We start from the raw sequence: 23,113 nt of genomic DNA on the forward strand, positions 1-23,113 counted from the left end.
TTTATCTTTTATGTTATTCACCTTCAAAGCCTAGAAGGCTGCTACAGTCAAGGAGGCTACAAGCGAGGAGGTTTTGTAGTTACAACCCTTTCTCAACTCTTTAAATCCAAAACACAAACATTTATGAACAAGGTTGCTGCGTGGAGAAACAAGTTTGTTCATTTGAATTTCATGTTCATATTCGAAGTTCAATTAAAACTTCAGCTACTTCCTCACATTCAGTCACTTCCTCACATCACACCATCACATTTTGCAGCCTTCTATTTAAAAGTATTACTTTCAAAACTAAAATTAAATCAATTCATTTAGGTTTAATGTGATTTTTTTTTTTTCTAATACAATTTTAAATAAAATTTGAAAATCTTTCTCATAATAATTTGAAAAATTCTTGTTATAAATTATTAGATAACATTATATAAAATATATTCTAAATAACGTTAAAGTAGATGATAAACAAATTTTGAATACCATTAAACAAAAAAAAATTTAATAGATAAGAAATAAAAAATAAAACCCAAATTTCCCCAATAAAACCCCAAATTACCCACAAAAAAAACCATTAGGCATGTTTTTTTTTTTTTTTTTTAAATGGATTTTTGCCTACTCTGCTTTAAAGATGACAAGTTTTTATAACCTAGTTTCATTAAATCAAAAATTGTTTTATTAAAAAAGTTTATATCGATTTTGAAATGCTAAAAAAATGCAAAATATGATACTTATTAAAGTAAAACTTAATTTAAAATTCAATATCACAACATTTTTCTTAAATAAATTAAAACTCAATACAATTATTATTGTTATCATGGACTTTCTTGGATTAATTTTGTCAATATTATGATCTTTAAAAACCGTTTTTTTTTTTTTTTTTAATGAAAATATTTTATGAATGAAATATTTTCATAAAAAAAGATGAAAGTCTTTAAATATCTACTTTGTTTTCAGACCAATGCTGTGACAGCCATTTTGCAAAATACTAATATACTTGCGCATTAATTTGAACACTTTAAATCAAGCAAAGTATTAAACAATTTAATTTGTGAAAACATATATTTAGTAAATATAAAAATATTTTGGGATTTTCTTCAGAATGTAGAAAAAAGTAAAAATTGGTAAAAGGCGCACATTTAGATAAAAAGTAAATTGGCCCATACAGGATTTTGATTTGGCCTCAGGGGCCACCATTCCCCTGATCATAATATTTTTATTGCAATTAGCAAATTTAATTTTGAAGAAAGAATCTTGACTGGCTTAAAAATTTATATGATAATACATTTTAAGTTCACTAATTGCAAATTTCATTCTGTGAGGTTTATGCCAGTTTTTTTGAAAAAGAAAAAAGTTTAAATTGTCGGAAAGAGAACAGTTTATCAAAAAAAGAATTTTAATTTAATCTTTGGTTGTTTTTTTTTATCTTTGTTTTTTTTATTAATTTATTGTATTCTATATAAATTTTTTCAAATTTTTAATAGGTGACAGGAACTACTGATTTAAAAGAAAGCATGGAGGAATTCAATCAGCAGTTTCATGGACTTATTATTGCTTTTGATGAGGTTTTTAATAATTTTATTATTTTTGTTTAATTTTAATATTTCAAAAATTCATATATTAAATGAAAGTTTTATTTATAGGCTTTGCTATCCCACGATACAGTACTTGCATCTGCCCTGTGGAGGTAAACAGTTATAAAGTTATTGAAGCATATAGTGTATTTTGCTTGATCCAACCTTGCTAATTTAACAAAATTATGTGTTTGCTGTGCCTAGGTGTATTTCCATACAGTTTTATTGGTATGGTCATTAGGGTTATGACTTTTTTTCAACCCCATGCTCCTGTACCGTAGTTAGTACTTTTACCTAAAAAGCACAAATGAACTATTATTTGCATATCTTTTGAAAAAAGTTCACCCCACCATTGAAAAATCGATATTGACATAAAATCAATAGAAGTTTAAAAAACTACAGGTAGAAGTTTATCAAACTACAGTACAAGAGCATTAGGTTGAAAAAAAGTCATAGCTCTTATGGTCATCATACCATTTTTTTATGTTACAACTGTTTTTGTAAGTAAGTAGCATTATAATTATAAAGGTGTGACCATTCATCAGATGAGAAGAATGTTTCAAGAAACTTATGACATCAATCAAATAACAGCGAGATCAGTTGTGTCTTTGCTTGAATCCAACCAGGAAGTAGTAGATTACTTTGCATCAGATTTGAAAAAGGCGATAGATTATTAACAGAAAAAAGAAATAAAGTTGTAGCCAATAAATTAAACAAATTACAGAGCAAAAATAATGATACATAGCAGAAGAACATATTGGTTTTTTTAAATTAAATTAATGATGAGCTCTGCTAAAGTAGAAACATTTTTCAATAATAAAGCTTTTTAAATTATTTAAAAGATTTTCTGTGCTTAATTTTCTCCTCACAAAGCATAGAAGTTCTATATTTGTGCTGTCTTTAGGTAAGTTAATGCATTTTAGTGTTGTAGGTCTAGATATCTTCGATAAAAAAATGTGGGAGACAATCATTAATAGATGGCGGTCTGCACTGGGTAAACAGCAGGGGAGGTTGGGAAGGGAAAGAATATCTTGCATAAACCGTATCACCCAAACTAACAATGGGTATGGTACTGTATATATGTTCACGTAAAATAAAATAAAAGTGTTTATATGTAATCATCCGTAATATCATTATATATATATATATATATATATATATATATATATATATATATATATATATATATATATATATATATATATATATATATATATATAAATATATATATATATATATATATATATATATATATATATATATATATATATATATATATATATATATATATATATATATATATATATATATATATATATATATATATATATAGAACCCTTAGATGTTGTCCGAAAGTTTTTTCGATATTTTGTTGACAAAAAGTAAAAATTAAAATGCAAGACCGGAATTTTTTTTTTTTAATAATGATAGACTGCCTGCCCCAACCAAACCCTCAGTCGATGTAGCAGCACTCCCTTGCGGGTCAGGCTATTTGTCAGTCGATGTAGCAGCACTCCCTTGCGAGTCAGGCTATTTGTCAGTTGATGTAGCAGCACTCCCTTGCGAGTCAGGCTATTTGTCAGTCGATGTAGCAGCACTCCCTTGCGAGTCAGGCTATAAGATAGTCGATGTAGCAACACTCCGCGCATGATTTACAGTAAAAAAAAATAAAAATAAAAACATTTTATTAAAAAAAATAAAAATAAAAACATTTTATTAAAAAAAATAAAAATAAAAACATTGTTTATATTGTTAAAAACATTCAAAATGTTATAAAAACATTCAGAATGTTTTTAAAAACATTCTGGTCAATTAAATTTGCGTTTTTGTGGTTTTTTTAAAAAACGATTAATTTGTAATTAAATTAATGGTTTTTACTTTCGTCCAACACGGAAATGTTGGACGAAAGTCAAAAGTAATTAAAAGTGACGTATGTGTTGGCGTAAGAATCACTTTTTTCCTTCCGCTCTTCCTAAAGCCAACAAACTATAGAACTATACATATATATGTATACATATATATGTATACATATATATATATATATATACATATATATATATATGTATATATATGTGTGTGTGTATATATATATATATATATATATATATATATATATATATATATATATATATATATATATATATATGTATATATGTATATATATGTGAATATATGTATGTATATATATATATGTATATATATATATATATATATATATATATATATATATATATATATATATATATATATATATATATATATATATATATATAGAAATCTGTTTGCTGAAAAATCAAAATCAGATCCCGAGAATATTGCACTTCTTGTAGAGTACATTCGTAAACAGGTAAAATACGAGTTTTATCTTACAAAAGCAACTTTTTTTTAATAATTTTTTTTAATTTATTGAGAGAATGAGATTTTTATTTTTCTATAAAATATAAGAAAGATATCTCTGATAAACATTAGCAAACTATAAGTTTTCTGTTTAATTAAGATAAAGGACTAATTATGAAATTTGATAATCAATTGTTTATTTGTTGTACTTTTTTCAATTGTTTATGTTATACTTTTTTTTTGAACTTCAACAATATGATATTTTAATGGTCTTTTTGCGTCTAAAATCAACTAGCCAAAAATTTTGAACATTAAAAATCTCCATTCATTTTTGGTTTATGATTTACAATTGTAACCAAAGCACATATATTATGTTTGAGTTTTCAATTTTAATTTGTCTTAATCTTCTAGCAGACTTTTACAGGGTTATTGGTTTAAATCTTCAGGATTTTTATAATAGCAACAACAAAAAATTACTTTGCTGCAACATAATTTATCACTAACTATTAATCTTAAAATTATGTTTTGATTAAATTAAAAATGATGTTGCTATAAAAAAATACTTTTTATAGCAACATTATTTATTGGGTCTCAAATGAAGCGAAATTGTATAAAAATTTCAAAAATAATCATTTGATATAAAGCGTTTGATACAGTAGACCATAAACTACTAACTGAAGTAAAAGCTTATTGTTTCCAAAAAAAATTACAAATTGGCTACACAACTTTCTCTCGAACTGGCAACAAAGAGTTGTAATTAATGAAGTATCTGAATGGCTTCTAGTATTAAATGGTGTACCTCAAGGCAAATTTTTATCACAGTATTTGTAGCTATTTATTTGTAGCAGATGACAGTAAGTTATTTGCCATAATCAAATACCAAAAAGACTGAGAAATATTTCAAGATGATCTCAATAATCAAAAAAAAAAAAGCTTAGGGTTAAAAAGTCTTGAAACCAGAAGAGTTAGAGGGGCTTCATCCAATATTTTAAAATAAAAATAAATTTAAACAAAGTAAACTGGTGTCATCCAAACTCAAAAATTTTTTCTTCTAAACTCTAAAAGATTCATCTTTAAATATCAGAGAACCACAATTTCTTTAGCAACTGGATAGTACTATATTGAAACAATATACCAAATAACTTAGCAGCACCAATAACAATTAATGAATTTAAATAAATAAATAAACACTTTATCTTTTCTCATAATAATTTTTTTTAATATATTCCCTTCCAACATGTCTGCAATCTACCACTATTAGAGTTGGAAGTTACTGGAAGAGAAAAGATGAAAATTGTAGAGCAAGATGTGACAATTGACAGACGACTTAAAAGATTGCAAGTTATATGAATCAGGAAAGCAAAATGAAGGAAGCGAATTCCAAAGAACTGATGTTCAAGGAAAAAAACTAGACGAATGAGCGTTTTTGGAGCACTTAGAAATAGTCACAGAAAAAGGATGAGATTTGATTGAATGAAGAGTAACACGAGAATGAATTTTAGTAGATGGCCCAAGAGACGCTAGCTCCTTAGAGCAGTGCTCGTTATAGTATTTGTAGAAAAGAGAAGGAGAAGCAACATCACGACGATGTGATAATGGTTAGAGGTTGGCTGCAAGAGTAGGTCCAACTATGTTTACAATATGTTTTTGCACCTTGTCTAAAAGAGAAAGGGCATCATTGAATTATCCGCCCCAGATATGGCGACAGTATTCCATACAAGAACGGATTTGAGATTTATAGAGATAGAGAATAGAATCCAAAGTAAGAAAGTGACGACCTCAATAAAGAGATGCAACCTTAGCAGATGCTAATTTTGTAATGGATTTGATATATGGTTTCCAAGAAAGATCGGGAGTAAGAGTTAATCCAAAAAGATGAAGGGTAGATGACTCGTCAAATATATAACTTAATTACTACTATAGTAGGGTTACAATCATCTTACTCTGGAGGGGTTTGTATTGTTTATGCTGTAAAAATAGATAAATAAAAATTTTTATATTACATTTTATTTGCATAAATAGTATGGATTTTTAATATCAAGTAAAAAAATTAATTTTTTTTTATATTTTATTAAAAATAAAAAATTTCTCACTGATGTTTTTATAAAATATGATTATTATTTATGAAATTTTTATATAACTTTCGGTTCTTTGAGACCAAACACGTACTTTTATAAAAAAAAATTTTTTTTTTTTTTTTGGTGATATTTGGGACAAGTTTGATCCTGAGCGACCGAGGAGCAGAGTCTTGAAGTTGTTAGACTAGTTTTGAAGTTTTAAACATAATATTCATAGCATAGCATAAAAAATCGTTGACCATGAACCATTTTACTGAGTGACTGCAAAGAATTAAAGTTTTGTATCTTTCATAAAGAGATTTTTTGCTCCTTCAAGCTAAGTTATTCGTGCATTACAAAATAAAGTAATGCAAAAAGTTGCTTAAAAATATAATTTGCTTGAAATATATATTTTGCGAAGAAAAAACTAATTGGTTCAGAATTATTTATTCATTGGGTATTTCATCTGTAAAAAAAATTCAAGTATGAGTTATTTATTGGTAAACTGTCGTATTGAATTTACACATATTTACCTTGAGGGTAATACAACATAGTTTGTTTATTATGTTGTATTGCTCTAAATTAAGATCATCAATAAATTTATCTATATTGCGGTAGTTGTATATTGGTAAAGTGAACGCTTTGTAAGCGAGCAGTTCCCATTTGATCCCCACCACCACGTCTCTGGTATTTTCTTGTTTCTCCGCGTAGCGGCCTTGTATGTCAAGACTCGTTTTTTCTAGTTAAAGGAATGATAGATGATTGTAAGAACATGTAAAAAAAAAAGAGTAGTCACCTTGACTTAGGTGGTACTCTTAACCTTGGGGAGTTATGTATAGTAAAAAAAAATTTGTTTAACCAAGTATTGGTAATGTTGGTTGTGTTTTGTGATTTAATTTAATGTTGTGATAATGGTACTTAGATTATGTCGTGATAAATGTGATGGTTAGCTTGGTTAGAAGAGCATTTTTTGCAAGCCGAAAACCTGTTCGGACTGTGCGCATAAGATACTCTGCACATGATGGTAATACTGCAACTCAAAACGTATATATTTAATTATGTAAATGCACGTTTCATAGTAATTATTATAAATAAATATAATTGACATTTAACTTTTTGACGACAGTACATGAAGTATAATATATACAATGTTTTATTGGAAAATAACTAAATTTAAAAAATTTACTGGATGAGTATCACCGATCTGTTTTAGACTTTAAAAATTGAAACTTTTTTGTTTTAGATACATCATCTTGAATCGCTAGACAGCGAAGCGTTGTTAAACAATGGCGAAATTAACTGGCTACCTCTCATTACACCCTTGAAAGATTCCTAAATAAATTGAATCGTTAATTCTACTCCTTAACAAAGTAACCGACCATAATTTAAAAAAATCGATTTTTAAAATTATTTTGCTCGGCCATACCTATACTATATCATTATATAAAAGGTTAATAAGGCTAAATACATATTTGTGTATATACATCAACACACGCGCGTGCGCACACACACACATAGGCATATTATTAATTTGACTTCTACGAAATATTGCGTAATATCTCCTTTAATTAAATTATTTAGTTTAAACTTAATTAAAATATTTAAATAATTTTTATTGGATTATTTGTTGTTTTGGTGATCAAACAAGTTCGATCATCAAAACATTGTTTGATATTTCTTTTGATCAAAACAGTTTTATGCAATGTGAAGTCTTTTTCAAAAATGTTTTAACAAATAAAATCTCCAAATATTTAAACTTTGTTTTTTCATAGTTTTTTTAATTACTTGACGCATTTAAAAATAAAGGACTGCACTGTGAAATCCTTAAAACATACGAGAAGTCTTTGTAATGAATTTAGAATTATTGGTTTTGTTGTATATTGCTAACTACACACACTAGCTACCAATTATTGGGTTCTAAAAACTAAATCCAATGATTCTATATTTAAAATTTTTTATACATTAAAATAAAATATATTTATAAATGAGACTAAGTACCTCCTCTTCCTTAAACAATCAAAATATAAGAGCAGCTTACTTTTCTCGCTTGTTCCAATTGCTGGTCACTTTGTGTGACTTCAATTATTTTTCAATCAAATATTTGTTAGTGCAAATAATTTGTCGGTAAAGCAGTGGTGTGACCATGAAAAGTAGCAGATTTAGTATTTAGTTTAAGGAGGAGTTCTTTATAAAATTTATGTAAAACATCATGGAATATAAGATTTCGTAGCAAATTTCATAAAAGTGGAGTGGTTTTGTTTTGTTTTGTTTTTATTCCATATCACGAATGATTTTCTTAATATACTTAAAACAAAAAAAAAACCTTTCGCTTTTCTACTCATTTCTAAAAACTACATATCATTTTCTAAAGAAGGGTCTTTGTATTTTGTTTTTAATTTAATTATTTACTCAATGGGTTTAAATATTACTAAATGGGTTTGGAAAAAAAAACATTTGAAATCACTTTGATCCGTCGCTTAATAGAGGCAGAGGTGCAAACTTTTGTCGGAATAAAAGGTTACCGCAGTATAATGCACACATTACGCTTAATCTATGGTACTTCCGTCAACAGAGATGATGTCATGAACATTCTCAGGCAAATTAACCCTAAGTAATCCGAGTATAGAAGACATTGTAAATTAAAACGAAGAATTTATAGTTCCTCGGGTCCAAATTTTGTGTGGCATGTTGATAGCAACGATTACTTAAAGCCGTATGGATTCACTTTTCACGGACGCATAGATGGGTTTTCTCGTAAAAACATTTGGTTAAAACTTTGCCGTACAAATAACCCAATTATTTTAGCTCATTTCTATCATAACGCATTGAAAAAATTAAAAGTGCGTCCAGTTACTCTGAGAACCAATTGCGCCACAGAAAATGGTATTATTGCAGCAATGCACTCCTTTATATATAATGATGTCAATGCACACAAGTACAGTATTTCGCAGTCTCACCAAATAATTAAAAAGCTTTGGTTGATTTTTAAAAGGACACAACATCTTTTATAGGATATTTTAAAAGAATGGTATTTAATGATGATTTAAGAAAATTTGCAAACGATCCCCAAGGATCGTTTGCAAATGGAATGCCTTTGGTTTAGTTACTCTGAATTAATACAATTAGAGCTCTAGAAAATGAAATGGAATTCCCATAATATTCGAAAATCCCGACATACGAATGACCAGACGAAGTGTTTTATTTATCAGAGCTCTATGACTATCAGCAATGTGGTATAAATATTAACAACGACATTCTTTCCGGTATAGGGGAGAACGGGGTGAAAATTTGCTTGCGTGCTGCGCTTTAAATTTTCCACAAAAACCATACAAATCGGTTTAAAACTATAGTCCAATGAATTGTCATGTTAAATTATTGCAAAACCCATTATTTAACCATCAAATTAAGTTCAAGGGCTTGGTTTTTTAAAGTGACACTGTTTGTCCCATGTCACCCCATGTTGAGGTGAAATGGGACAATGGTTGGGGTGAAATGGGACAAAAATAGAAACAAATAATTTTAAGTATTATTTTATTGTTTATTCTACTCCTTATAAAACATAACAATACACAAAATTTATTTATGTTTAACAAAAATAAAATACCATTCTAAATGCATTTGTAACTTGGTTCAACAGGTTGCTTGATGTTTAAATTGAGTCAAAATTACGTTGATGTCTGAGGGGGTAACTTTTTTTCTTTTTCTTATCTTTATCTTCTTTTTTTCTTTTACATTCGGATAAACTTTTAACTAGTTCATTTCTTGTTGGTGTGTCAGTCAATACCATAGACCTAGAACATTTTCTTTTTGCACTTTTTCTCTTTCACCCGCTTTTGGAAATGGTCTTATATCTTCTGCTGTCCAATGGTAGGCAGAAGTACTAATTTGCTGTTTCTTTTCATTAATAACTTCAGATACAATACACAGTGATGTGGGGATTGTTTGTTTGTCGGAATTGTCATTTGCTGAAATTGGTCGATCAGATACATAAGAACATAAAAAGTCGACATCACTGAAAACATTTGGATCGTACGGGAAAATGCCAGCTGCTTTAAAACCATTTTGAATGTTTTGGGAAGTAAAGGCTCTCGTATAAGCTATTCCTAAATTTTCAGAAATGTCATATATCGTCATAGGAGTATTTGGATGTGCCTTTAACCATGAATCACATGCTGAATTGTAAAATTTATTTAATGGCCCAAATACTGATCTGTCAAGTGGTTGGAGTTTGTGGCTGCAATGGGGTGGCAATGTCAAGAGCACAACATTGCTTTCCTTAGCTTTATCTAGTGTCCGGATTCTCGATTCGATAAAAACTAGTTCGGAACGGAACGGAATAAAAAATTTATTCCGACTTACGGTAAAAATCTGTTTCGAGAAAAAAAATCTTTCTCGAAAGTCGGAAATTTATCGAATTTTTCGAGAATGTTTGTAATGTTTCGGCAATCATACTTTGTCAAAAAATTGTAAGTTTATCATTTTTTGTGGAATTTTTTTTACTTTTATCCACAACATTTTTGAATTAATTAGCTTATAGGATATAAAAAGTCTAAGGCATAAATTAACAGTTCTAACTGTTAGTTTTTAATTCCACAGCTTTTTACAGAAATAAAAAAAGTATTTTATGATAAAACAATCTTTATTTATTGTAATAATTAATCAGTGGACCTAAAATTCAACTTTTTTATCACTTTTTTAAATCTTTTATATCACTTAGAGGAACTCCGCATTTGAGCTTTGACCTTCTCTGGCTTTTGATTGGGTTTGGAACAAATCCTCTGGTCAAATGGACACTCTTCTTTTTTTCTGTTGTGAACCTTGTTCTGATGATTTCCATCTCTTTAGAGGTTATGGGGTTGATGATGCTTCTGGTGGTTTGGGGCTATCCTCCTTCTCTTCGACATTTTCTTCCATCATTGCGTCGGCCTCTTCTCTCTCCTCATCATTCAACAGTTTCACCTTAATTTTTTAAACTACCAACTCGTAGTTGACCTGGATGAGGGTTAATTTCTTCAATGTGGAAGGATCCAAGTTCTGCTTTTTTGAACAGATGATGTTTCCACTCTGTGAAAAGAGCCTTTCACTACAATTTTTATATATTTTTAAAATTCTTTTTATTACTTTACATTAAAATTACTTTCCATTTTCGAATGTTTTTTTTCTTTTAACTTTGTTTTTTTGTCTTTTTCTTATCTAATTTTTTTCTTTTTTTTAATTTGTTTGATTTGGTTTTTAATTTTTTTTTTAGTTTTTGCTTTTTTATATCTTTTTTTTCTTTTCTTCATTCTTTTTATTTTTATTTCATTTATTTTTCTTATTTTATTCTTTTTTCTTTATCTTTCTTTTTTTTTTAAATTTATAAAATTTAAAATAAATCGTAAAAATAAACAAAGAACAATAAAAAATTTGTTGCAAAATTTAAAGGTAAAAAAAGTAAATTGTATTTAAAAACATAGTCGTCAAAAATGAAAATTATTGTAAACAATCATTTTTTTCGAAAAAACTCGAACAGAAATTTATAAATATTTTATTCATTCCGACGTTACGAAAAATATTTTATTCATTCCGACGTTACGAATTTTTCTGTTTTTATCGAAAATTTCTCGAAATTTCTCGTAAACCGGAATTTTATTCGACAAAGTCCGGACACTAGCTTTATCCATCAGTTCAATCGATATATGAGTTTTTGTGGTTGTCCATTATTAAAAGTAATGGACGATCCTTGCTAGGATGTCCATACTCGACAAAATGATCAAACCGTTTCAAAAAAATTTCTGTATTATCCATCCACCTTAAAGCATATGGCTACGAAAGTGGACACTAGGAAATATCAAAAACGGTGGAATAAAATTTCCAAGGGCATTAATGCAACCCACCTTTGTAACTAGGGTTCCCCTTTCAGCAGAAGTTACCTGTCCTACTTGCTTTACTCCTTTACCAGCAATCACTTTCACTGGCTTATGAATTGTCAGACCTGTTTCATCAATATTGTAAATGCAATCAGCAGAAAAGTTATAGCGCTTTTTTAGCGGTTTTTAAAGAAAGTATCTACATTTGTGCGATTGAAACTAGTTGTTCGACTGAGGCTGGTAGCATCTGGCGTACAAATAGATAATTTTGTACGATTTAAGAATAAATAAAACCATTCAGTTCCAGCTGTTTCACTCTTTTTCCAGTTTTCTGGTATTTTAATGTCATTTTTAATTGCACATTGATATGCAAGTAGCTTTGTTTCTCTAACATCAAGTCCATAATGCATATTAGATGCTTGACAAATATATATTGAAAGTTCACCTTCTTGTGTCTTATTAAAAATATACTTATGTTGTTCATCAAAGTATAAGTTACTGTAAGAAGTTTCTTTATTAGCCTTTATTTTCCGCAGTAAACTTGATTTTGAAATTGTATACTTTTGTGCAGCTGCTCGTAGTGATAAACTGCCAGATTCGACAGCCATCACAGCAGCTTTTATTGTATGAGCATCGAGCTTTAACCGATTTGTCACTCGTTTGTACTTTCTTGGCATCTGAAAAATTATTACTCCATTATTAAAAAAAAAATTATTACTCCATTATTAAAAAAAAATTATGCTCTTTTTAATTGCATTTAACCAAAGTTCAGATTAGGCTATAAATTTTAAATTTATTTTAATGAAAATAAAATAGTACACAACCCTATAAAACTTATAATGTGATTAAATTTAATAAGGCTAATAGTGAAGAACTTTATTTAAACTGAATTTAATATAGAAAAATGATTGGCATTAAACTAATACTTACTGTGAAAGATGTCTTCAGGACAAAGTAACAGAGAAATTCAATATAATAATTATTATTTTCTATGATAAAAAACACTTTACTATAAAGTAAACATTGAAATCTTATCATAAACGTAAACATAATTTTCTGTTCACTTGCTTTTTTACAAAAATATTGATTATAAAAGTTAAAGTACAGTAAATTAAAAAAATGATAAAATTGAACAGTGTCCCATTTCACCCCAATTCTCCTTTATAGTTCTCGTAGCCATATGCTAATCATATTTCTTCAGTAGTTAAATAAAACAATAGTGAATAATTAAAAACCATAAACATAAAAATTTATGCAAACAACACATAAGTATTTAATATTAATGATGTCTTCAAAATCCAGGAAAATTGTTAGATTTTTACAAATTCGCAAATAATCCGAAAAAAAAATACTTCTGAAACTTAAAAAACACAATAATATGAAGAAGCTATTGCAAACTTATAACATATATAAAAAACTTTTGCTTTATCAAATTTTTCACTGAGATATTGCCAAGTCCCACCTCACCCCATGTCCCATCTCGCCCCATTCTCCACTACCTTGTCAAGAGATATTCACGCTGAAGTCTGCGAAATTTTGAATATAAGCAACTTAAAACTTGTTAACTACTTTAATAACGTAGTTAACGAAAAAGGACTAAAAGTGCTGCCGAAGAACTGGAAAGAGGCAAGAATAATTTATAACACAATTGTTTATCAAACAATATAACTTTATGTTTTTTTTTTATATATAAAAGTACACTAACAAGCTACTTAAGTACAATGTGTGTGTGTGTGTGTATATATATATATATATATATATATATATATATATATATATATATATATATATATATATATATATATATATGTATATATATATATATATATATATATATATATATATATATATATATATATATATATATATATATATATATATATATATATATATATATATATATATATATTCTTTTCTACTATTTGTTAACCGACATCCATGAACAAAAACTATAAAAATATTTTGGAAGCCGTAATGCGGGAATGGATGGTTGAGCAATCAAAGACTGCAAAATATCATTTGGTGAAGGATCTACTGCTTTGGTTTTAGGAGTTTTATAACAAATTTAACAGTCAAAAATGGCAATACCAGTATTGAAGTATACTCAACAACATCAAGAAAAGCCTTGTAGGTAGAAATTTTAAATGATTTTTTGTTCTCACCGGATTTGCTAAATTGCGGTTTTAACAAATGTATATCATATATAAATCATTAAATTTCCACTTGAAACTTTCATTTGCACAAAATAAAGTTTATATTATATAGGCGCTACTGCAGTTTCTCTCCCTCTCCCGCCTCCCTCTTTTTTTTTATTGCTGATTATGATAGAGAATTTTATGCTGATTAAGAATTGTATAAAAAAATAGGTCTGAAAATCAACAAAAAGTGCTCTAAATCACTGTTGAAGTTTAAAAAATTACACTAAAAAACGCTAATATTCGCCATTTTTTCGTACTCGGTTATAAATAAAATTATTTTCAACGATGAATATAAAAAAGCCTGATTTCTATCAAAAATGTAAAGCAAAACTGTTAAAAAATGCTGAGCGCATCATTTTCTGATTTATATCTGGCCCAAACCATAACCCTGTCTTAAATCATGTACTTTTAATCGCGCCAATCCCTATTTGTCAGACGATGTATGTGCATTTAGTTGCGTCAATCCCTATTTCTCAGTCGATTTATGCACATTTAAAAATGCTGACTGGATGATCAGACCATGTCTTCTGCCGGTGACGCAAAATAGATTAACTCCCCAAAAAGTTAACTCCCGGTTAAAACATTTTAACTTCCCGGTTAATCTATTTCGAAATAAATGAACCCCGGGAGTTAAATTATTTTAAAATATAGCGAAATGGATTAACCGGGGGCTTAAGTATTTCTCACCCCCACTGAAATAAATTAACCCCCTATAATACGCGTTTTAAATAATTTAACTTATAATTATATCTACAATATTGTGTAAGTATTCTATTTTAAAATTTTCTTAAAATATATTTCATATTATATATATATATTAAAATATATAATATATAAATATTTAGTGAGCGTTGAATAAAATTACTTTATAACAAAGTTTATTTTTGACAAGCCTTTATATTATATATAAAAAGGAGATCAAAACAATAGTATTAGTAGAATAATAATATTAGTAGAATAATAGTATTAATAGAAGTTCGTGCAATACTATAACTATTGTTTTGATCTACTATTAATATTGTTTTAATACTAATACTTCAAAACCATTCTCTTTTGCTAATAATAATGTCTAAGGTTATAGAGTTTATATCTATACTATAGTATATACTCTCTCTCTCTCTTCTCTATTTCTCTCTCTCTGTCTCTCTCTCTCTCTCTCTCTCTCTCTCTCTCTCTATATATATATATATATATATATATATATATATATATATATATATATATATATATATATATATATATATATATATATATATATATATATATATATATATATATATATATATATATATATATATATATATAGATATATAGATATATAGATAGATATATAGATACATATTGTATATTTGTAGAGTTCTATGGTCAGCTACGCAACGAGCGCAACATGTTTTTAAAAATTTAACTGACTCATTATATTATAATTTTTAATTTTTTTTTACGTTTACACTCAAATTATCCTTTTTTATTATTATTCGCAAAAAAAAAAGGATAAGAAGACAATTTGAGTAAAATAGAAATAAAAGACAGCGGTCAGCTACGCAACGCGCAAAAAAGCTTGTTTTTTTAATTTAAAGTTTGAATTATTTTTTCTCCGAATCTATAATTTATTTTTTTATAAAAACGTTTTTTTCTTCAAAAACAATTATTTCATTGAAGTTATATTTATAAAAAAATTTTAATATAATATTAATTACACGTTAAATAAAAAGTTTTCAAAAAACTATGCGGTCAGCTACGCAACAATCAGCCACGCAACATGCGAATTTTTATTATAATTCAAATTAAAACCCAAAACAAATCTAAAACTATATTTATAGCTTGTATTTAGAAACAATAAAATTCATTTATAAAGTTTATAAAGATAATTTTACATTAAAAGAAACCTGGACCCCGGGATGGAAAAGGGGGAGGGGGCTTTAGAAGCTTCAGTACTCTCACTTTTTTAAATAATGGGGCTAGGGGGTAGGTAATACAATTTCCTTTTAAATGTGCTCTTGATATTTTTATCTGTTCACAACCTTATTATATAAACGTTTTTAACTCAAAGATGTATATAAATACATTCATTTTACTTGCATTTACTTTGGAACTTTGATCTTCAGAGCTTTAAAAGCATCAAGTATTTGTACAATAATTGAACAACTAAAATAATTTAAAAAGCAACAACTAGAAGTTCTTTAAACGTGTAAGCTGTTATTGTTGATCGAAATGTATTAGGGATAAACTGAATAAACCTTCCGAGCTTAGTTGCGCAAAAAAAGTCACCCCAAGAAAACTTGAAAAGTATTGAAAAAAATAAGTAAGACTTTCAATAGAATAACAATAACAGGTAAAAAAAAAAACGTTTTAAGAAATCATGCAGTCAGCTACGCAACAATCAGCTACGCAAAACAAATCTAATATTTATTTATGGCTTTTATTAAGAAATTTTTACAGCTTTTTAAGGTGATTTTTAAATTACTTGATCACTGCTAAATGTCTAGACGCTTCTATCGCTTTGATATTATGCAATATTTGGCGAAAGCTGCTCACCTACAACGTTACCGTCTAAAACCTGAAAGTAATGGCATTTATGCAATTCTTTAATTTTTTTTGTTTTCTTAAAAAAGGTGCTCAAACCAAGAGAGTTGTTTATCTCTAGCTTTTCTTTATCAGTCAGTAATATAACGGTAATTTTTAAATTGTTTGTTGCGGCTGCCAAATCGCTAGCACTAGAAATTATATATTTTTCAGTTAAAACATTTTTTCTGGCAACACGTTTTACAGTGGCTCCAATTCCATCCACAACTCCTTTTCCATGCATTGCAGCAAAAAAATGCCAGTGCATTTTAATTGTATGCTTTTTTTCTAAAATTTTCATTGATGCCAAAATATATTTATTTTTAAATTGTGATGTTGCGTTGTCACTGAAAATATGAACTTCTGTAATATCGTCTGATAGAAGCTCGATAATTTTATTTATGTTTGGAACAACAGATAATTTTGTATGATCGCTTGAATCACAAACTAGCGCAAAAGATTTAATTTGACGATGCCAAACTGCACATGTAAATATAGAAATGTGATTTTGACCGAAATGAGCTGCTTGCGTTTCATTTTGGTAAATACAAGTATAATTTTCTGCCCAGTCAACTTGAATAACAGCCTTATTTGAGTCTTTTTGAATCGCTGATTCTATATTAAATTTAAATACAGACGATTGACTGCTCTTGACATTACAATGAATAATAAACTTTGCATGCATTTCTTTAATATGTGAAAATAAAACTGCAATTGTTCCTTCTTTTTTAACCTTTTCTATTTTGATATACGATTTTGCTTGAGGTTTCTGCCACTGATTCCATGAAACATCTAACTCAAATTGTTCGAACTGAAGTAATAATTTATCAAACATATTACAAACAGTACATTCTTTGCAAACGGCATTGAAGCATTGTTTTGTTGGTTTTTCACAAATAAAGTTTAGAATCATAGAGTTTCCCGTTTTAATTGTAGTGAATATATCTGAACCCCGCGAAAGTGATTCAAGAGCATAACGCATATTTTCATGTAACATGCAAACGCACATGTTATGAGGAATTGATGATACACATCGAACGTAAATTGGTCTCAACGTACAAAATTTTGACAGGCTTAATTTAATATCTGCATTGTTTAGCTTAAACTCTTCGAAAGCTTCTTTTAGCGTATATAACATGTGTCGAATTTGAACACGCACCTTTTTTTCTCCTATCACTACAGAAGTATAATCTGCTGTTCTTGGGGATATTTGACTTATTTCATCGTCGCAATAAAAATTTTGTATAACCACTAAGTCTTTTTCTCGGAGACTGTTTGTTGATTTAGGAATTGAGTAAGTTAATGGTTGAGTTTCATTGAGTAAACAACACAACAGTTCCTTTTTCTGAACAAGACTTTTGGGAAGAGAGCGATTCAATTTTTTTATATACTTTCCTTTAACTTGCACATTTGCAAATGATGAGTGATTTGATTCGAGAGATAAAGATGCGTCTTTTTGCCGCAGTCGAAATTTTCTCATTCTTTCTAAACTTTTTAATCTTTCAGCTGCAATTTTTCGAAAATCTTTTTTCCATCTTTGTCTTCGAAGTCTAGCATTTTCTTTAGCTTTGAATTTCTTTTCTTCATGATTTCTACTCATGTAATTCTTTTGATTCATTGCTTTTCTATTTTTTATTTTTATAGCTGTAATAAAAAAAGTAAACATTCAAATAAATGTAAAAATTACTTAAAAACTCTATAAAAACACAATGCTCACCTTTTTTATTTTCATTGGATGCGCAAGCAACTGGTTCCTGCAGTGATTCCATATCTTTATATTGACTATAAAGTCTTTTGGAGTTTTAAATAATTTCTAATTGACTATAAATGTTTTGAAGTTCAAAATAGTTTGGGCAAAACTATTTGTTGCATTTAAAAAAATTGACAAAATTTGCGACATTTAAATGTTTAGTTTTGGCAGTCAGCTACGCAACAGGAAGTTGAGTGGGTTTTTTTTAACTATTTGATGCCAATTTTTTTTAATTATTGCAAAACCTTAATATGGCTAATTAGTTGACGTAAATAATCGACAAGGATTTAAAAAAAAAATTTAAATTGATGAAAAAAGACAACTTTTCCTTCCCAGCGGTCAGCTACGCATCATGATTGTGTAAGAAACTATTTTGCTTATATCGCGTGAAATAACTAAAAATTAAATGTTAGTGCTTTAACATATTAAACCAGCTTTGCAGCCGACCAATTTAAAACCAATTGGAAAAATTTTGGATCACTACAAGATTTTAAAAAAATAATGAAAGTTAAACACTTTTTCTTAAATGAAATTATACTTTTTCCGTTTACTTTAAAATCTATAAATAGCTTGTTCAATTTTTTTTTTTTTTTCTTTAATTATTTTTTTTAACATTTAAGACTATATACTTATAGTAATGGAAAAAAAAATTCGTTATTTTTATTTTTTAAAACGAGATTTGTTTTAATGACCGCGTGGAACTCTACATTTATATATTGTTATTATATTTTTTCTTTGATAGAGAAATTATTATTTTGTGCATACAGTTACCTAATATGGTTAGAAAATACAACCGTCTAACTCATCGACAATCCTGGGAAATTTAATGAAAGCAGCTATTGAATCAGTAATAAAGAAGGAAATGGGGCATAAGAAGGCATCGTTAATGTTTTATATCCCAACAACGACACTGCGAGACAGAATAAAAAGACTTTAGCAAGGGAGTTAAGAACTAAGTAGTTGTTCAGTAAAAAAACCTGGAAATTTTAAATCAGTTTCTAACCTTGAACAAGAGTAAGAGTTAGCTAAACACCTAATTTTTCTAGAAAGTTGCTTGTTTCCAGTTACAATGAAAGATTTGAGAGAATTGGCATTTCAGCTAGCTGAAAAGAACAAGATGTCACATAGCTTTAACAAAAAAACAGGAATGGCAGGCTACCAGTGGGCAGAAAGCTTTTTAAAACGCAATCCTGTTATTTCTTTGCGTATGCCAGAGGGAACTTCTGGAGCTAGAGCAATAGGATTTAACCGACCTGCTGTGAATAAAATTTTTGAACTATTGACTAAAAGCATAGATGAAAATAACATAACTCCAAATAATATATATAATGTTAACATTAATTTCTTCAGAACCAAAAAAAGTGTCAAAAGTAGTTGCTAAGATGGGAAAAAACAAGTTGGAACTCTAACATCAGCTGAACGAGGGAAAATCATAACAATCAAAATGTGTATGAGTGCCTCTGGTATATACGTGCCCCCTTGATTATTTCCCCCCATGTTAGAGCTCCCAAGAATGTTAATATTATCGAAAAAGCTCCTCCGGGTATTATTGCATCATATCACCCTAGTGGTTGGATGCAAACAGATATATTTTTGAAGTGGTTTGACCATTTTCTGTCCTTTGTAATGCCATCCAAAAAAAGACCTGTACTGCTATTATTAGATGGTCATGCAACACATACAAAAAATATGGAGTTCATAATGAAAGCATGTGAAAATTGTGTTACTGTTATTTGCTTTCCACCACATTGTTCACACCATCTGCAGCCACTAGATATCTCCTTCATGGCACCATTTAGTAGCAACTATTCTAACGAAGTTCGAATTTGGCTGCGTACACATTATCCTAGAGTTGTGACCAAATATCAGATTCCAGAACTATTTGGAATAGCTTTTATGAAATCTGCAAACATGTTGACAGCTGTAAATTGTTTTAGAAAAACTGGAATAAGTCCACTTAATCCTGAAGTTTTTGATGATTGGATGTTTGAGCCTTCAGAAGCAACCAACAGGTCATTTCCTGAGATGGATTCAGCAACACCAAATCTAACTATCAAGTCTCAAACACAAACTATTTCACTGCAAGAATTATCCCTGACATCTTGCTCTGAATCAGAAACTTCGTCTTCGACATCTATGGCTTCTTTCACAATTGCTTCATCTGCAAAAATTGTAAGTATTTCAAATAAGAAAACTCAGCAAACTCGCAAACGATGCCAAAAGGGCAAAACAGCTATACTCACCAGTTCACCATATAAAGAGGAACTGGCAAAAAAGATGGTTATAAAAACTAAAAAAAACAGTCAACAAGACGGTAGAAACAAAAAATGATACACCTGCAGAAATTGTACCACGAAAAGTATACCCCCAGTTATTTTTGGGATTTTTGTTTAATAACCTTTTCAAAAACTGTTGTGTTTTTTTCTATATTGCTAAAATTAAAAGCTTTTTTTTTGTTGTTGTTGCTGTTTGTTGAAAAACACTGATAAAAAAACACAGGTCGGTTTTATTTTCATATTTCATTAATCTAAAGCTTAAGGGGGCATTAATCTAAAGCTTACGGGGGTATATATATATATATATATATATATATATATATATATATATATATATATATATATATATATATATATATATATATATATATATATATATATATATATATATTTTAGGGTGCAGTTGTGCCTCTCTATAGGGGCACAACCGTTTTTTTTACTAAGTGTAATTTTCGTGTTATAACGTTTTCAAAAACCGTTTTATTTTTTTCTTTATTGCAGCAATTTAAAGCTTAATGATGTGTTTATCGAAATACACTGTTAAAAAAACGCATGCCGTTTTTATTTTCATAGTCCATTAATCTAAACGTTACGAGGGCTGTTATGCCCCCACTTCCCCTATGTATATATATATATATATATATATATATATATATATATATATATATATATATATATATATATATATATATATATATATATATATATATATATATATATATATATATATATATATATATATATATATATATATATATATATATATATATATATATATATTCATTGCCACTATTGATATATGATATTATAATAGTAGAAATATAATTTATATCCATATCAATAACTAATTAACAGATTTAAAAACAACACATTTGGAAAACATCAAGTTAAAACTTTTTTTGTAATTCGTATAAGTTATTCCAAGGGAGTTAATATATTATGGGGAGTTGATTTGTTTCGCCGACAGGGGTTAATTTATTTCAAGGGGAGTTAATCTATTTCGAAATAGATTAACTCCCCTGGTAATTTTTTACGCAACGGGAGTTAATTTATTATGGGGGTTAATTTATTTCATGACACCGGCTCCGGTCGAAACTTTAATGTTATATTTTTATGTTGTAAAAACATTGTAAAAGCTTTTTTTTTAATGACGAAAATAAATAAAAAAAGTTATCTGTATTATTTAAGCATGATTAGTTAAGACTGACTTCTAATGAAAAAAGCAAAATCTTAAATTAATTTAAAAAAAAATAATTAAAAATATGTAAAGTATATTAATAAAAACATTTAATTTAATTTCAATATAATTTAATTTTGACGACAATAAAAACCGGGTTGCGTAATTAAAAAAAGATTTTCTAATCGATTGATTTCAAAATATAAACTTTGATTTAAAATGTTTTAAAAAAATGGCGAATTTTTGATGTGTAATTTTTTAAACTTCAACAAAAAAAAATGGCGTTTTTTAGTGTAATTTTTTAAACTTCAACAGCGAATTAGAGCACTTTTTGTTAATTTTCAGACCTATGTTTTTATACGATTCTTAATCAGCATAAAATTCTCTATCATAATCAGCAATAAAAAAAAGGGGGGAGAAACTGCAGTAGCGCCATATTATTTTCAGTTACTGAAAACAAATTGGAGAATCGGCTTCTGAAATTCGAGCACACCATTTTCAAAGATTTATCACTCAAGCGTAGATACCAATCATATAATTCTTTATTAATCATTATGATAAGGCTAATTTTATACAAATATTGTATTATACAATTAAATTATTATATTGTTTTTGCAAATTAGTTACCGAAATAATTTTTGAAATAATATTAAGACGGACTGAAAGGAAGAAGAGGATGGGATTTAGTAGGTTTTAACTTAAATTTAAAAATTAAGCTAAATACCCGTATATTAGCAAAAACTTTTTTTAAAGTTATTTTAGACCCACTTATTCATTACAAAACCAAAAAAAAAAAAAAAAAATAGAAAGAAAGAAAAATAGTTATATATTATTTTAAAGGATGCTAAAACGCAAATAAAATAACTTTAAGCTAAAATAATTACAAAAACTTAATTAAAACCGCTCCTACAGCCAGATAAACTGATATTGAAAATTCTAGCAAATATTTTATGAAAGATTAATCATTTTACTTTTCGTAAAACTTTTTACTATGGCATTATAGATTAAAAAAATTGGTCTAAATTTAATCTGAAAAAGTCTTCTTTATATATAAAAAACTTCGCAAATTTTGTCTACGGAATTTGTCACGTGACTGAAGTGCCTATTTCTGGATTTAAAAAATATATTTCTCGATTTGAAAAGTATTTCTTTGATGAGTTATCTCGGCTTCCATAGGTTTTTAAGTCTACATTAAATACTAATTCATTCCTCCTATTTAATAAGTAATAAGTTTAACTTATTAATTAAGTAACTGATTAAATGAGAGAAAATAGTATCCCTACTTAAATAAGTTTATTTCTCTATTTTAAATAAACAATTTCGGAAAAGAATGTCTCGATTTTAAATA

At 27.9% G+C, this 23,113-nt stretch overlaps 1 protein-coding gene across 1 annotated transcript in view; it reads left to right on the forward strand.

Moving 5' to 3' along the window:
* The window catches only part of LOC101239296 (ubiquinol-cytochrome-c reductase complex assembly factor 1), a 52,115-nt gene extending 44,542 nt beyond the window's left edge, over positions 1-7,573 (forward strand). Inside the window, exons 6-9 of the mRNA XM_065796390.1 lie at positions 1,470-1,550; positions 1,629-1,672; positions 3,834-3,906; positions 7,197-7,573. Coding sequence (XP_065652462.1) covers positions 1,470-1,550; positions 1,629-1,672; positions 3,834-3,906; positions 7,197-7,289 — 291 coding nt within the window. The 3' untranslated portion in view covers positions 7,290-7,573. The remainder of the gene's footprint in view (positions 1-1,469; positions 1,551-1,628; positions 1,673-3,833; positions 3,907-7,196) is intronic.
* Positions 7,574-23,113: the final 15,540 nt, after the last annotated feature.

The sequence above is a fragment of the Hydra vulgaris genome, chromosome 04, assembly GCF_038396675.1.
Source record: "Hydra vulgaris chromosome 04, alternate assembly HydraT2T_AEP".
In the NCBI taxonomy this organism is placed as follows: domain Eukaryota; kingdom Metazoa; phylum Cnidaria; class Hydrozoa; order Anthoathecata; family Hydridae; genus Hydra; species Hydra vulgaris.